This window comes from Phragmites australis, chromosome 4, assembly GCF_958298935.1.
Source record: "Phragmites australis chromosome 4, lpPhrAust1.1, whole genome shotgun sequence".
In the NCBI taxonomy this organism is placed as follows: Eukaryota; Viridiplantae; Streptophyta; class Magnoliopsida; order Poales; family Poaceae; genus Phragmites; species Phragmites australis.
The window spans coordinates 45,614,524-45,632,490 of record NC_084924.1 but is presented as its reverse complement, the minus strand read 5'-3'; the positions used below and the strand labels follow the sequence as shown (position 1 = coordinate 45,632,490).

At 41.3% G+C, this 17,967-nt stretch overlaps 1 protein-coding gene across 1 annotated transcript; it reads left to right on the top strand.

Moving 5' to 3' along the window:
* The first annotated feature begins 5,532 nt into the window (after positions 1 to 5,532).
* LOC133916801 (MADS-box transcription factor 47-like) lies at positions 5,533 to 17,378 on the top strand. Its single transcript, XM_062360647.1, has 9 exons — positions 5,533 to 5,920; positions 6,058 to 6,269; positions 15,808 to 15,892; positions 16,013 to 16,074; positions 16,187 to 16,286; positions 16,404 to 16,445; positions 16,709 to 16,750; positions 16,842 to 16,990; positions 17,130 to 17,378. The coding sequence occupies exons 2-9, from the start codon at positions 6,082 to 6,084 to the stop codon at positions 17,146 to 17,148; spliced, it is 687 nt and encodes a 228-aa protein (XP_062216631.1). The 5' UTR covers positions 5,533 to 5,920; positions 6,058 to 6,081; the 3' UTR covers positions 17,149 to 17,378.
* Positions 17,379 to 17,967: the final 589 nt, after the last annotated feature.

Genomic DNA, 17,967 nt, shown 5'->3' with positions numbered 1-17,967 from the left:
ATCGGTAATTCCCTGATGATTTGCGATTGTTCTCGGATGGCTCGCTGTAAATCCTAACTAATCCAGTCAGGTTAGAGGAGAATCCACCATGGCTCCGACACGCTCAAACGTGACGGTGTGCCCTATTATAGCCACGATGGAGTCCTCTGAAGACCGCGCAATGGAGAAGCTCCAAGCACAAGACACCCTGCAACAACAGCTCTCAGAGATGGATGTGAAGATTGGGAACCAAGCGTCTTAACTCGATCGACTACAGACCAAGATGGACTTGTCGATGCTCACTATCGACCAAGTTCAATAAGAGCATGCCACCATCGCTCGATCGTTGCACGGACCAGCGCCACCACCGTTAGCCATTCCACCGAAGCCAGGTGATGGCATCATCTGATCACGCCCAAAAGGCAGTCCTCCTCTTCCTCCACCGCAACAACAGCCCCACGTGTCGTTTCCACCACCAACACCATAGGTGCCACCTCCACATATCCCACCTCCTATGATTTTAGTTCCAGATCACACTGATGCATCACATCGTAAATCTTGGATGCCCAAGTTGGATTTCCCCAAATTTGATGGATATGATGCTAGGATTTTGTTGGATAAGTGTCAAGCCTTTTTTTTTTTTGCTTTGTACCAAATTGCTGAGGGTTTTAAAGTCATAATTGTCGATATTCATTTGAGGTAACGCTACTCATTGGTACCAATCTTATAAACTTTCCTACCCACATCATAGTTGGCATCAGTTTAGTGAAGTTGTCATTAGTGAGTTTGTAAAATATCGCCTAGAGGGGGGGTGAATAGGCGAAATCTAAATTTTCTACAAACTTCAAAACAGCGGATTAAAAAGTTCGGACCTTCCAGACTTTTGTCCGGAACCTCCGCACTTGTCCGGAGGTTCCGGAGAAAAGTGCGGATACTCTGGACTTTTCTGAGATTATGAACTGAAGCTAAATCTGGGATGATGAGTGACAAGATTAAGGTTTATCAAGCATCAGTAGGTGTATAATAACTTATAAGACCAAATACATGCAGCTCAAACTTTGCAATAAGAGAGATTGGGTATAAAACCTAGAGTTCTATTCAAACAAAAGATTATACACAAATACTAGAAATAGAACAAAGCTGACACAGGAATTTGTTTACCGGAGTTCGGCCACTCCACAAAGAAGTGCCTACGTCTTCGTTGAGGTGCTCACAAAGAACCGAGTCTTTTCAACCCTATCCTCACCAAAGCGACCTCAAAGATCGAGCTTCGGGTTTCTTACTCAACTTGTCAGGGTGATATAAACTTCCCGAGGCTCACCACAAACTTGGGAACTCGACGGGCAACTCCTTGCCGTCTAGGTAGACAAACCACCAAGAGTAATGAATTTGAAATCACCGGCTTTGACAAAGAAACAAGTACTCAATGATGGCTTTGAACTTTACTAGCACTCTTGCTTAAAGCCACTCAACCCTAGCAAGGATCTCAACTAGAATCATAAAAGGGGAGTGGAAATGAGCTTTTAATGTGCTAGAAGCCTTTTGTCTCAAAGCTGGTCGGAATGAAAAGGTCAGAGGCAGTTACATTGAAGAGTGCGAGGTATATATACTCCACACTCAAAAAACTAGCCGTTATGTTCTGAAAAAGTGCGGACCCTTCGCACAAGTCCGGAACCTCCGCAGAAAAGTGCGGATACTCCGCAGTTAGCCGAGAAATTACTAAAGTGCGGATCCTCCACGCAAAAGTGCGGACCTTCCGGACTTTTCTAAAATAAAGGTTTTAGGGCTAACTTGCTATGACTCTCATGTGTTTGTTTGGAATATTGAGCATTGTTTTTGTACAACAAAATAGATTTCATATCCCCATTTATAGTACGGCATCCTAAAATCAAATATAAAGTATACAAGAACTTAAAAAACATAGGAGCCAAGTCGCTTTCCTTTATCCATTTGGGGGGGGGTCACAATGCGTCACATTTCTTACTTGATGGAATTAACACCTGTCTATGACTCATAAAACTTATTAGTTCTTTAATTATTTTGTTATTATCACCAAAACCCACTTGGGGGCCTAGATACACTTTCAGTTTGAGGTGAACACACACACGAACAAACTCATGGAATTATTATCCCTTCGCCAATCTGGCACAGTTGAGGAATATAAGCGCCAATTTGAGCAGCTCATGTATCATATCAAGATGTATGACCCTTCATTGAGTGAGACCCTTCTTGTCACACAATTTATTTTGGGTCTTAAGGATGATCTTCGTGCATATATTGAAATGCATCTTCCAGATAATGTTAGCATAACTGCACAATTGGCTTTAGTGCATGAGACGATTTAGTTTGGGTTGCACAAAACTCCAACCAAATCTGGATTCAGTAAAAGCCTTGGTACTTCGCATGAACTTCCCAGCTTAGAGCTTTACATGGAAGTGATATCACTGAAATTATCTCTGGTGAAGTGTTGGATTTATTGGTCAGTTCAGATGCCCATAAGGACATTGGAATACATGTTTTTGTTCATCCTTTAGCTGGGTTAGGTCATGTTAATTCTATTGGACTCCAGCAGTTCTCATAGTTTCTCGAACAAAACCTTTGCTCGCAGGATTGGCTGCCACCAACAGGAAATTAAACCACTCAAGGTTCAAGTGGCAATGAGAGATACTCTTATGTGTAACAGCATGGTTCCCGGTTTCACATGGTGGGTGCCTAACCATACATTCCAATATGACATGAGAGTATTGGATATGAGAGGTTGTGATGTCATACTTGACATGGACTGGTTAGAACAGTGAGGACTAGTGATCTATCAGTGGGCTGAGAAATGGGTGGAGTTTCAATGTGCTGGTAAGACAGTAAGGTTACAAGGGCTTCTACCTCAACAACATCGAGCCATCCAAGCTACGACTATAGAGAATTTGTTCAAATGGTCCAAAGGAAATGAAGTTTGGGCAACAATTGTACTAGAAAATGCCCATGATTTTGTGATCGGTGGTGTTCCAGCATCCATCAAGGAGTTATTAACTACTTATGCAGTTGTATTTGCAGAACCTACCTCTTTACCCCCTCACAGGAAATTTGATCATAGCATCAATTTGTTGCCTAATACACCATCAATCAACTCAAAGACCATATAGATATTCTCTTTTGCAAAAAGATGAAGGTGAAAGACAAGTAACAACCATGCTTCAAGCATGTACCATCACGAAAAAGATAACACCTTATATAGGAAAATGTGGCATGTTTAAAATTGAATTTGTCGGTTGGAATATTTAGGTAGTTGGACACAATATTTTTAGTGTCTTATAGTTATTTTAGTATAATTTGTAAGTTAATTAGAGTAAATTTAGCTGACGGAATATTAATATTGTATATTGAATCAGGGATGTCAATTGTAGTAGGTTTTAGGATTTTCTAGGACACTGGATATGTTATGCATTGTAGCAGTAGGGTAGATTTGAGTAACTTTCAGTATATAGACACATAATTAATAGTCTGGGAGAGTTGTGATGAGCCCAAGTATTAGGTTGGCTGTATAATCTGTTGTAACTTAGTTCGGTATATCAGCAGTTGACGGTGAAGGCTCTGATTCGTAGACATCGAGAAACCGGATGGCGGTGGAAGCTCTAGGAGCTTACATGTTCAAAGCAATGGTAATTACATATGGGTAATCCGCAAAGGGTGCACACGAAAAAGATAACACCTTATATGGAAGAGAAGAGTGGGAAGGGCAAGTCCCACAGAGTTCATATTGTTGGTAACCATCAGCACGTCTTTAAGGTGATGTTGCGTGATAAGGGCAGACTGGGTATCGGAAGGCAAGAAATTATAATGGAATACAGGTTGTGACTAGCGGACAACAAGTGTGAGTACACATACAACAAGCCAGCACTTATGCATTTGCCTTGCTCTTGTGTACTAGCTTATTGTGCGAATGGCAACATAGAGTTAGGGTATTTTCTGTTACCATACTACCGTAAGGAAGTCGCAGAAAATACTTAGACCGAGAAGTTGCTTGGGTGGTGGGCAGTACAAGACTTCACGAAGCCGCCTAAAAATGATCCATATTGGATGCATTCTTGAATGTGTGGTTCTATCCACATGTCAATTCTATATTGGAAACTATAATCATCCGTCTGCAAAAAGTAATATCTGAGATAAGTAAACGGTGTTGCGAAAATAGGAAAGAAAGTGAGTATTATTTGTTCATATTCTGAAATGTGGACAATGGAAGAATCTAGAGCCTGTGTTAACGAAATGCTCATAAACTTGGACTACAACGTCATCTCCATACCGACATGACGACCGAAGCAAGGAAGAGCATAATGGTTTCCATAGTAATCTTTACCGTATATGTCTAAATAGGGGTGCAGAGGCAGTGGATCGATGGGCCATCGAGAGGATGAGGTGACGCCATTGCTTCGATTCAATTAAAGGTCAAGAGATGTGTGAGTAGAGAATCGATTAGGTTTCTTTTTATATACAAGAAGTCCCGACGGTAGTGGATAGATGTGGCAGCACTGAAAAGCCTATTGTCTATACTGCACCAGCCTATTAGGGGTAGCACTGAAAAGTCTATTCGCGATGACATTGTAGTATTATTTGTTCAAAAATTTATATTTTGTATCTTCCTAACGTTACTTCACTAGAAAAATTACTCACATAATTTTACATTAACTCAGCAAAGAAATGTCAGTAAAATTACATTGAACCAAAATTAAGGAAAATAAATAAATCACTATGTGATGCTGTTTGGACTACTATCCAAACATTTTGGATATCCAAACATTTTGGATCATTCAACATCCGCACGTCTTATTACCTCGTAGTCATAGTTGATGTTCATTTTCGAAAGACTTTAAGTTCTTCTATAGGATGTTGCACGAATGATTCTACCCAAATTAAAAAATATATCAATAAAAAAAAAGAAAAGAAAGGGCAACCTATCGACACGCTGTTTGCCGATAAGATTGTTGACATGTGAAATGTCGACATGCTTGTCAGATATCACCGATCCCGACAACCATATATCTTGCCGATATGTCTCATTGGCACCACAGATAAGCGGACAGCCCCTAACAAGTGCCCTTCATCCATTTTGCATGCCAACAAGTGACAAGTATTGTAATTTAGTAAATTTGACTATTAGTTTTACGATTTTTTAATAAAATAATATTATTAAAAAATCGTTCCTACAACGCACGAGGTCCACTTTGGAAAAATTAAAGCTTAAGCGATCCATATCGAGCTTCCCCTTTCCAGCTAATCCAGCTAAACACTCGAGAGTCCTCCTCCCCAGCGGTAAACATCCATCGGTCTTATCCCATTCCTTCCTCCCTCCCGAGAAAATCACCCCGAAACAGTATCTTCGGAGGGGAGTTAAAAATGGATACCGAGTCGTTCGTACCACCGCACCAAAAAAAGAAGACGCAGAGGCAACGTACAGTAACAGTAACAGTGGGACGTATACGGTGACCTTCCAATTCCAGGACCAGATTCCAGATAGCATGGATAGCAAGCAACAGCAGTCAGCAGGGGCGAGGGAGGGGACGCGCGGACCAATGGCGCGGAGGGTAGGGTAGGGGGTCACTCACCCCTGACCACCTCCTGGCGGACACTTGGCTCCATCGGCCTGCGCGCGGCGCCAAGCTTTGCCACAAAACGTTCTGCTTCCGCGTACGGCGCTGCTGCCCTACTGGCTACTGCTGCAGTGCTGGACTGCTGGCTGGCTAGGCTAGGCTAGCTTCTGCTGCGCCAACGCGGCCGTCCTCATCACCCTCGCCCCCCACTCTCATCGCCATTGGATAGTTTATGCGTCTGTTCGATAATTAGTAGCCAGTTGCTCACTGGTCGTCCTTTGCGCAGAGAGGAACTACTAAAATATACTCCGAGCTACCATGGCTTGACTGCTCCCGACACACGCCGCAGATCTACACTTGTAAGCTACTGCCGTGGCTGTGCCTTCCCGGGCCCGGCAGCTAGGGTTCCTTTTCTTCTAGTCGATCAAAATATGTGCATGCGCTTCATCTCTCTTCTTGCGCTCCTTGTTGTTGTGGTGGTTGTTGATTGCTCCAGCGGTGGGTGGAGGGCCGGGAAGCGATGGCGGGGAAGAGGGAGCGCATAGCGATACGGAGGATCGACAACCTGGCGGCGAGGCAGGTGACGTTCTCCAAGCGGCGGCGGGGGCTGTTCAAGAAGGCCCAGGAGCTCTCCATCCTCTGCGACGCCGAGGTCGGACTCGTCGTCTTCTCCGCCACCGGCAAGCTCTTCCACTTCGCCAGCTCCAGGTATCTATTCTGTGCTACATATATACACCTACCCCGGCCCCTCTCGCTCGATGCGACGGCCGCCGTCTGGTGATCCGCCCCTGCAATTGTTCTTGGTTTGATCGATCGGTTTGGACTCCGGATTACTTGTTTTGTTCTTCCTGCTGCTCTAGGGCTTAGATTGATATATTATGCTGCATCTTGGTACCGAATGCCCTAATTTCAGGTTCGATACTTTTAATTAGGCATCTTAATTAATTCCATACCTAGAAACCTGATTTGTATTTCTTGAGATCAGGGATTCTTGTCTTCCAACTCAAGTATCCGGCTGAGCCGCGTTCTCTTTTCTAGGACCAAGCTTGTGTACGGCATGCCGTTTATTGTAGGTTTGATGATTGATGCTGGTCGGTTTTTGATTGCATTCTTGCAGTGCAGGTCGTTCTTAAATCTTCCAGATGGTCTGATGGATTATAGACATTTAATTTATACTGTTCTTGCTTGTTTTCTCTAGATCGAAGGAGAAAACTCTTCCTTGTTCCTTCTACATCAAATGAGAAAGTTCTTGCTTGCTTGTTCACGCTCAACTTCCTTTTCCTCGTTGTCAATCGGCGACATGTTTGATTGTTTGACTACTCGTTTACCCCGCGAAGTATTAAGGTTTCTAGATCGATCAGTTATTTAATTTGGGGCTGCTATTATTTTTCATTTTGCAGAGGTTTTCATGTGCTCGCTTGGAGTTTCTATCCTATTCTATGAAAAAAAAAGAAATAGCTCTTTTTACAGAATGTTCGTTGATACCACTGCTTTGTTGCTGCCCAATAAATCAAATATGTTGATATATGTGTTTTTTTAGTCCCCGATGTGCATAGTCAGTACGGACTCTGCTCACTTTTTTTTTTAAAGTTTAAGGTTATATTGATCCATTACTTTGATGATACAGTTGCTTATTTACTTTTCATGTTTTGATGTGATGGAAACGGGTCTATTTTTTATCTTTGGTAAATATAATATATCCCTATAGGATATGGTCTTTGATTTTTTTTTTCATTTCACTACTGTTCTTCTCTGTTAAAACTTTAAAACACGTGGAGCAGATTGGACAGATGGAGGGCTTTATGTTTCGTTTGGCAGTGTGACCAGTAAATTAGAAACAGATTATCTTGAGAAATAGTACATGTCACGGGTCTTCATTCTGATCTACAACCAAGGGCCATTTGAATGCCTCAATACGGAGCGTTTCTCGGCTGTTCCAGGAGAATTTGTAACAAACGCCGTTGGAGAAAAAACGTTTCCGATTGGGCCTCGGAGGTGTTTCTCCTGTTTCAAGGGGAATACAGAATCAAAATGCTTTTTAGGAGAATCTAGATCCCTACCAAATGGGTCCTAAATCTTTTTTCTCCACCTTTCTACAAATTGCTCGGATTTCCCTATCTCCTCTATATATAGTTTTGTTCTAGCACGTTTACATTTCTTTTGACTTCTCATTGTGGTACCAAATTTAGGACATCCTACCTAGAAAGTGCTTTCTAGCTAGTATGCTATTTCCATGTATTCTAGGCTTATCAAGAATTACCTTGAAATGTTCATTGACCTTCCTTAACTGATTATTTATAGCCCTCAAAAAAGAAAAATGTCCCATTCCCAACTTGGCCATGTAAGTTTGTAAGCTTTTAACTTCTAGCATTACTACAAAACATGTCATAAATAGCGACTCATCAGTGCTAGTTGTGCAAAAACCGTTACTAAAAATATATCATTGTCAGTTCTCAACCAGGCCATGCCCGAACAGTGATTGAGCCGTTAGAACCGACACTAAAACTGAGTATCAGTGCCGGTTTGTGTTACAATCTGGCATTGAATATCAGCGGACTTGAAATTTTAATAAACTCTGATTTTAGCTCGTGGCTCAGGTTCAGCTCCTCTCTCTTTCTATGGTCCCTTATCTCTTCATGCTCACACGCACCGGCTCGATCTCTCTTTCTCTCTCCCTTATCTCTTCACGCCCGCACTCACCGACCTTATCCTCCCAGCCTTGCTCACTGGCCTCTCTCTCCCCTCACCAGCCTCTCTCTCTCTCTCTCTCTCTCTCCATCGACCTCCTCCTAGCTTCCCCACTAGCAAACTCCGCCCCTTGATCTGGCGGATCCAGCCATGGATCTCTCTAGGGTCGGAGATCCATGCTAGCCGTAGCCAAGGTGGGCTCCTTGGAGCTGGCCCAGGCCACTATTGTGCCCACCGGCTCACCACGGCAACGGAAGACGAGGCACAACAGGGAGGATCCCTGCTGTGGGCCCTCCTCCTGCATGATGATGGCGATGCCCTCCTCCAGCACGGTAGGGCGGTTGCCTGGTCCACCTCCTTGCCGCAGTCCGTCGCCACCTTGGGCAGCAGCGGCGAGAGGTCCGTGGGGCGGCGCACCGACGCTAGGGCCACGGGTCCATGGGTGCGGAGCGTGCCGGGGAGCGGCGGCCCTGGTAGCCGACGGGTCCGAGGGCGGCGGCTCCAAGGGCGGCTCATGGTCAACGTAAAGAAGGACGGTGGACCTTCATGCTACGTGCTGTGACGGCGGCCTTCGTGTTGTCATGTTTTCTTATGTAGGGCGGAGCAAGGCGAGCTGTGGCACGACAGTGGCGGCAGAGCGCGCTAACGGTGGTGGCAGTCGAGCCAACTCAGCTCGTTTCTTTATTTTCTCCACTGAACACCTATCACTATCAGTTCTAGACCTGGTAGTGATAGTTACAATTTTCACTGTCGAGTAAAGACCACTGGTTCCAAAACTGGCAATGATGGGGTTTTGGAACCAACAATGATCAACCTTTATGTGGTAGTGTAGGCAGGTTAATTTTATCCATATTTCTCCATTAAAATAGAGAGCGAGAGAGCAATAGCACATGTACATGATTTTGGGCATGCATGAAAATGATGGAATATAAATTGCATGTAATTTATACAAAACGGCATAACTGAATAATTGATTAATTTTGGGCTTGTTATCAAATTTAAAACATCTTTGCTGATGATAAGGTTGGAAACTTGCGTTTTGAATTGAGTTATATATCCACTTTATATACAGTAGTGTTATTGAGTAAAATATCCAATTTATATACACATAGTAAATATTGATATATAAGTGTATTGCTTACCCTTATCATTTAGGCTTTTAGGTGAAGCGATTTCAATATGATATTAGCAGAGTCAAGTGATCTTGAGTTTCCTGAAGCCTGCTTTTTTTTTACGGAAACAGGCAGTAGTTCTGCCGTTTTCATATTAAGAAAGGAGCAGAAATGTTTTTTTTTTACAACGTGGCCGTCCTACCTGGGTGGATGTCCAGGTGGCTCAGATAGTTATCATTTGCACCCTAAACAGCCCCAAAAAAGTAATGGAAAAACAACATATAACTATGAAAGGAATAGGGCATTTCTCCTCCTATTTATATCCTCCAAAATGATATGAACCAGCTCATCCGGTTGTCTTGACAAAATTTGGAATATACGGCGATTGTGTTCCTTCCAGATGTTCCACATGGTGTAGATGAAAAGGCCGTTTAGCTCACAGTGTCTTTCTTTGGGCGTCGTCATTGCCGTTGAAGCCTACTTCTATTCGAAGTCTTAGGGCTGAGGGTATTGAAAGAAATATCCTATTCATATAGAATTGTTAGTGTTGAAGAATAAGTCTATGCCACATTTTCTTATCAGCTTGTCCTTTTGGTGTACGCAACGTAACAGTAAGATAATCTCAGCTACTAACTCTAGCAGGTGCACAGCTATGTGTAGTCTCTGCAAGTCACAGCAGCAATAGCCGTAACTATCTTAACACAGTACCAATTAAATTGCAGTGTTATGTTATGAATTTCATGCAATGTTGCGATACCAAAAAAATGCAGTTAATTAATCCACTCTGGAGGTTGCAGGAGTCAATTCTCACATACTTGCATGTTGTGTGTTGCATGCACAGATTTTGGGCAAAGAAAGAGTATCAGGGGAAAAATATTTTGGGCACAGCAAGAAATGTACTATAATTTTTGCAAGTATGCATGGTAACGCTCAAAGTGTTGGTTAGCAGCATTCAGTGTAACTAAGCAGAAGTTTTCAGACATATGATTTATACCAATTGATATTGATATATATACTCCTATATAATAATACTAGTTGGAAAGGGAAAAAAATTACAAGGATATTTATTTTTTCCTCCAACGAAAATGCATGGCATAGATAAATTAGTCTAGGGTGTGTTTGGTTTGTAGCCAACCTTTGCCAATGCTTACCTTACCAAAATTTGATAGCGTTGACCAAATTTGGCTAGCATTTGGTTTGTCACCAAACTGGTAAGATTCCGTTTACTCTTGCAATGCTAGTTCATTTCCTTACCAAAGTTTGGCCTGGTGACCAGAATTTGATAATGCCAAACTTTTGAAAGGCAAAGTAGGAAAATTTTGATAACAAAGCAAACAGGCTCCTAGTCTTTTATGGCACGCAGTGGATTGTTGGAGGCTCCTAGTTGCTTGTGCCTGACATGATTTGTCAGGATGGCTAGGGTAAAAAGACTGACCAATCCAATCAGAAGGAACTTGTGCATCGGATTTCGTTCCACATTTGCTCGAAGGGTACGTGTGAAAATTTAATTTAGTAGCATTTGCTATCTATAGATGACGAAAACAATTCATTTTCACTTTGTACGTAACAGGGAGTTCACTGTAGTTATGTTCAATTGTAAAACCAATGTTTTATTTCAGATAAAATCAGTAGTCTGCCCAAAAACTCAGTGTTATGTATAAGGTTATGTTGACCAATTACTTTGATTTGATCATATCTTATTGCTTATCCAGTTTTCATGTTTCTATGTGATGGAATCAGGTTTGTTATCTTTCGTAAATATTTATAGGATATGCTCTTTGTTTTGATTACAGTAATTTTTTTCTTTTTGCCACTTTTCTTCTGTTAAAACTTGAAATATGTCGTTCTAAGAAAAACTTAAAATATGTGGAAGGGACTAGACAGATGGAGGGTTTTCTTTTAGCAATGTGACTAGTAAAAACAGATCTCATAAGAAAAGGTACATGTCACAGGTCTTCGCTCTGATCTACAATCTTTTCTCCTTTCTACAAGTTGCTTGGATTTCCAAACCTCTTCTATAGCTCTTTTTCTAGCACGTTTACATTTCTTTTGACTTCTCATTGTGCCTCCAAATTGGGACATCTTAACTAGAAAGTGCTTTCCAGGTGGTCGGCTCTATATTTCCATGTATATATTCTCTAGGCTTACCAGGAAATGAATGTTCACGTGAACTTCCTTAATTCTGCGAACCAAGCTATCACTTGATAGCTCGGTTCTCATACCTCATTTTACTTGTCCACGTAGGTTTGTAAAGTGAATATTGGTTTTAACTTCTAAGGGTAATTTTGTTCATATCTTTCCATTGATATATAGAACAAGATAGAGCTAGAATATGTGATTTTTGGCATGTGCATATATGAAAATGTCGAATGCAAGCTGCATGTAATTTATACAATAGCGACATGGATGGTTAATCTGGACTTGTACTCAAATTAAAACATCTTTGTTGATGCAGAGGCTGGAAACTGTGTTTTCCATTGAGTAAAGTATCCAATTTATACACAGTAGTTACTGTTGAAAAAATGTGTTTTCAGTTAATTAAACCATCCAATTGACATACACAATAGTAAATGTTGATGTATTGTGTGTCCACATTTCCTCATGAGCTAAGACTTTTGGGTGAAGTGGTCTCACCGCAGTATGAGAAGCGTAGAGTAAAACAATCTTGAGTTATGGTCATGAATGTGCAATGTGATTATAGAAATGCGGCCCACTTCTATTCGAAGTCTTAGGGCTGAAGGTGTATCGAGTAAAATATATAATTCATATGTAATCGTAAGTGTTGAAATTTAAGTCTATTGCCTACCTTTTTCACCAGCTTAGTGTTTTAGATGAATTAGTCGGTGCATGGAATACAATAGTAAGATAATCATGATTTCTAACTCTAGCAGGCACGCAACTACTCTCTCTGTTCTGAAATACTGTAGATGTTTTATAAAGTTGTTTGGTTCTTAAATAGATGTTGTTTTAGGCTTTCTAGGTAGTGTTGTCCTAAAGAGCTGCTATTAAAAACCATTGTAAGTTGGAGAGTGAACGAGTGGTGGATTGGGTGCTATTAATAGGAAGTGTGAGCAATTAGGAGTGATAGATATGTCAAAGAAGAGTTACGCGGAAAAAGAAGAATTAATTGTCACCTTGTTTTGTGTTTTGATGATTAAAACGACATCTAAAATGAACGGAGGGAGTATGTACCGTGTATAGTCTGCAAGTCACGGCAGCAATTAGCCGTATCTATACTTAGCATAATGGCTACCAAGACTAAAAGTGTGCTGAATTGATTTTACGCGGAAAAAGAGGAGCTAATCCAAACTAGCATGATGACTACCATTGAGGTTGTAGGGGTCAATTATCACATACTTAGGCAAAAGAAGAAATGCATAAACTTGGGGGGGGGGTGTATGTATGTCAAGATTAAAAGTACTACTAATAACTAGGATTATTCTGTGTAACTAAGTTAATTTTCAGACAGTAGTGGTACGTAGCACAAATAGAGTACTCCGTACTCCAGTAGTAGTAGTTGAAAAGGGTAAAAAAAATCTACTACTAGTACGTCCGTTTTTCTTCCACAGAAATGCATGCCTACACTTGGACAGGAGTGTTGACAACGTAGAGAAGTACAAGGTGACGAAGAAGACCGCAAAGCGAGCAGTGAGTGAAGCAAGAGGTCGGGCGTATGAGGACCTCTACCAGCGGTTAAACACGAATGAAGGGGAAAGAGACATCTATAAGATGGCCAAGATCCGTGAGAGGAAGACGAGGGATGTCAACCAAGTCAAATGCATCAAGGATGGGACAGATCGACTTCTGGTGAAGGAAGATGAGATTAAGAATAGATGGCAAGAGTACTTCGACCAGCTGTTCAATGGAGAAGGTGAGAGCTCTTCCATTGAGCTGGACGACTCCTTTGATGATGCCAACAGGCGTTTTGTATGAAGGATTCAGAAGTCTGAGGTCAATGAGGTTTTAAAAAAGATGAAAGGAGGCAAGGCAATGGGCCCTGATGGTATCCCTATTGAGGTGTGGAGATGCCTTGGAGACATAGCAATTGTATGGCTAACTAAGCTTTTCAACCTCATTTTTTGGGCAAACAAGATGTCCGAAGAATGGAGGCGGAGTATATTAGTACCAATCTTCAAGAATAAAGGGGATATTCAAAGTTGTACTAATTACCGTGGGATTAAGCTGATGAGCCATACGATGAAGCTATGGGAGAGAGTCATTGAACACCGCTTACGAAGAATGACAAGCGTGACCAAAAATCAGTTTGGTTTCATGCCTGGGAGGTCGACCATGGAAGCTATCTTCTTGGTACGACAACTTATGGAGAGATACAGGGAGCAAAAGAAGGACTTGCATATGGTGTTCATTGACTTAGAGAAGGCCTACGATAAGATACCGCGGAATGTTATGTGGTGGGCCTTGGAGAAGCACAAAGTCCCAACAAAGTATATTACCCTTAGAAGCATACGTGTGTGTGTATCCATGTGTTTTTTTTTTTCTCAAGGCAAACCTTAGAAACACCTACTGTTAATGAAAATTAATGCATGTGCATGCTGAACCTTGCAGTTGCATAATATTTCAGCAGGTAATTAAGTCTTATTTAACTTTGACATTAAACACAATTTCGATGCACGTCTTCTTATCTTCGCACTGAAGTTATCAGGCCTTCTTGTTGCCCTGTAAGTAGGCCTGAACCAAGTCCCCTGGTCCATGCATGAAATACCGATGGTGACACAACAATATGATACTACCGGTTCTTTGGCATGTATAAATAAACTGATTTCCCCAAGAAGCACCAGTTTCCTTATCTCGTTTTCCAGAAAAAACAATATAGTTGTTGAGATCACCACTCCCTCCGGACATAAGAGTGTTGTTTTAGGTTGTGTGAAGTGAGTCAAAGCATTTAAATTTTGACCATTAGTACCTTTTTAAATATTTTGATTAAACTTTTGGAAACGGTATAATTATATTCGACTTGAAAAGTAGTTTTTGAATATTACGATTTTGCTATATTTTGCATATATTTTATACTAGCAATTAGTGACCAAAGTAGTGTATTGATGGTTGTGTCGATGTCTACATTCATTATGTGAAAAATAGACAATAAAGATGTGAAATGAATGATGGATCGTAACATGATCCGTCACTGATGATGAAAGTCATGGGTCGCAGTTGTGACCTGTCACTTATTATGACTCATAGGTGACGGGTCTTTATAGCCAGTCATTGGTGATAGGTTATAACTTAACCTGTTATTAATGGCTAACTCATCAGTGACGGGTCATCCTAACCAGTCATCAGTGATGGATCCTTCTAGTCAGTCCGTAGTAACAGGTCAAATTATAAGTCGTTACTAATGACTTGATCAATATATAGAGTTATCATTTCATGTGGTGTGAAAGTGCATGTACTCCTGGTTTATTCCATGTGTGTGTATATATGTATAGTAGTACAAACATATACTCATATTCCTATATATACCCCTAATGAATAGAGAAAAATATACTAATTTTTTTTATTTTCTCACCTTAGCAGCACTAGAATATGAATTGTTGTACAATTTTTCTCAAGTTTGATGTAAAGGGTCACGGTTATGGACATAAATGCGTGTTTCAAAAACGGTGCAGAAACTTCTAGTGGCGAGAACTCAATCTTTCAAGTCGTTTTTAGTGTCAAAAAATTCTTCAAACCCGATAAAGTGGGGGAGAAACAGATGTAAATTTTTATATAGACGTCCGTAGAGTAAAAAAATGTCAAAATTAGAGTCCGTATACAAAATTATACTCTTTTTACTGAAAGCACTATGGGTTAACATTTCGGGAAAAACATCATTGTTGACAGGTCATAACTGTGATCTGTCATCTATGACCTTTGACAACGAAGGTTGAAAGGATAACATAACATGTTTCTATCATAAGTACGTGATATCTGAAGTGGTAAGGGAGTCGCACGCGAGGTCTTGGTCGCGGGTTCGAGTCTCATGAAATGCAAAGACCGAAATATGTTTGAAAATAATGTGGATTGGGCATATGCGATGGACCCTATATTAGGGTGGCTCTTAGGTGGAAAAAATAATTTTTTAAAACTTTTTTCATGTTTAAAAAATGTGAAACACGTTCATCAGTCATAAGTAACGGGTTATTGTTACAACTCGTGACCTATGATATTAATTGGTGACATATCAAGTTGTGACCCGCCACCAATGATCACATACAGACCCGTTACTTATGACGACTCATCAGTAACGTGTTTATGGTGATAGGTACGGGAACTCCACGAGGGTTATTATCCGTCACGCATGTACTTTTTTTCGCGTAGTGATTGACACTCTTTTATGACCGGAGTGATTAGTATTTTGATAGAAGCTTGATGAGAAGGTTAGGTGAAGACATTGATTGATCTTCAAACTATAGTCTGATTTATTTATTTTTTTCATTTTGCTGAAGCATGAAGCAGATCATTGATCGGTACGACTCCCATTCCAAGACACTGCAGAAATCAGAAGCGCCTTCCCAGCTGCAGTCGTCACATGTGAGCTGAACTAAGTTAAACTTACATTGCAGTTGCCTTCATTTGCTGCAGATTGCAAGACAAAAGCAACGACTATGACGTTGGTATACTAACAACTTTTGGTTGCTGGCATATGTTTAGGCGGAGGACAGCACTTGTGCGAGACTAAGGGAGAAGCTTGCCGAAGCGAGCCTTAAGCTCAGGTGCCTATCTTTCCTACAATCTACAGGCAGCTGCTAGTCTTTTGGAGACAAGACCCTGCTTAATAGTATTACATTATTGTTTAAATTACAGCCATTTTATCATTTCCTACAGGCAGATGAGAGGAGAGGAGCTCCAGAGGCTGAGCTTCCAGCAGCTGCAAGAGCTAGAGAAGAGCCTCGAGTCCGGCCTGGGCTCTGTACTCAAAACTAAGGTACGTGATACGTGACAGCACCGACTGTCAACCTAATAATAATAATTCTACAATCCATGTCTGCCCAATGGTCTTGATAGGTTGCATACCTTATTTTTTTTCCTTTCCAAATTGCAGAGCCAAAAAATCCTCGACGAGATAAGCTGTCTGGAAAGAAAGGCGAGTATAACTCTCTTTACAATCTTGTTTGGCCAAGCCTGAGCTTCAGCTAAGCTTCAGTTACTGCACTAGACCTAGGCTAGAGCTGGAGCTTAATTATTTTTTATGGAAAACTTCAGAGCGAGTTTAGCACTTCACATGCTATTGAAAGATGTAGCTGAAATTAATATCACATTTAGTCAGATTTCCCCCTCTTTTCCTTTCATTTGACAGCTTCACTTGTTTTTCTTTTTTTGATGACATTCACTTGTGCTCTTAAACAGAGAATCCAACTGATAGAGGAGAATTCAAGGCTAAAGGAGCAAGTAAAGTCCCTGCTTTCCTTTGCGTGAGGTTCCATTCCGTTGTTCATTTGTTTCCAGTGAAATCCGTTTAAGCCATGATCTGAAGCTGCAGGTGACCCGGATGGCAAGGATGGAGATGCAGCTCGGTGACGATTCAGAAGTTGTGTACGAGGAAGGGCAGTCATCTGAATCCGTAACCAACGCATCCTATCCGCGCCCACCAGTCGACGACGACAGCTCTGATACATCGCTCAGGCTCGGGTGAGTTCAGAGCCCTTGTACATCTAATACTTTCTTCATCTCAAGCCAATGCCCATCAGAAATTACATGTAAAAAGGCTGGTGACTGTTGAAATTGCACATAGAAATGACATGAACCATATGAATCTTCCATATTGCAGGTTACCACTCTTTAACTAAGTGATGGATCCAAGTGATGGAATCGAATTGTCTGGAGCAGAGTGATGGTGATTACTTCCCTTTCCATTGTGAGGTGGAGAGCAGAACTCCTGGGTCGAGAGGCAATCAGTGCATCGCATCAAAATAAGGCATTATGGAGTGCTAGATGACGTGTGTATTCTGTAAGTGATCTGCTTTTGTTATACAACTTGACAATAAAGAACGGGTTCCCTCCTGGATTGTTCCTGCTATCCATGTTTTGCCCTCTGTTTTTGAGTGCTCGTAATCCCCGATGATACATCATAATTCATAATTTTTGGAGTTCCTGCAAAAACCTTCAGTCCTTCTGATCTCCACGAAATCAGACATCTGTCAGAATGTCCTTCAGGAAGAGGATTTTATCATTCTTTGTAGCAGGAAGAACTTTGATGGGAATGTAACAAACGAAACAGTGGAATTGGCAGCAAAAATGACCATGGAAGCTAACGAAAGTTGCAAGATCTTGGCATCCACAAATAAGGCATTTCTACAAGCTTTCTGCCTAATCTGCACGTGTTACAAAAAGGGTCCATTTTTGGCATTAGCGAATGAGACATCCAACAAAGTGCATCAAGCACTTCTGCTTTATAAAGGAAGATACTCTCCCTTATGTCTTACCGATGGCAGTAAAGTGAGACATGGAACTTTCGAATCTTTAGCTGGAGGCTCATCAAGTAGCATATGAACACTAAAAAGGGTAGCGCTGGGATCGTAACTGTTTCTCTGAATTGCATTCGCCTGGAGCAAAAATGCAATCAGATCTTGTTTTCTCTAACATTGCCAGGGGAAAGAACATGAAGA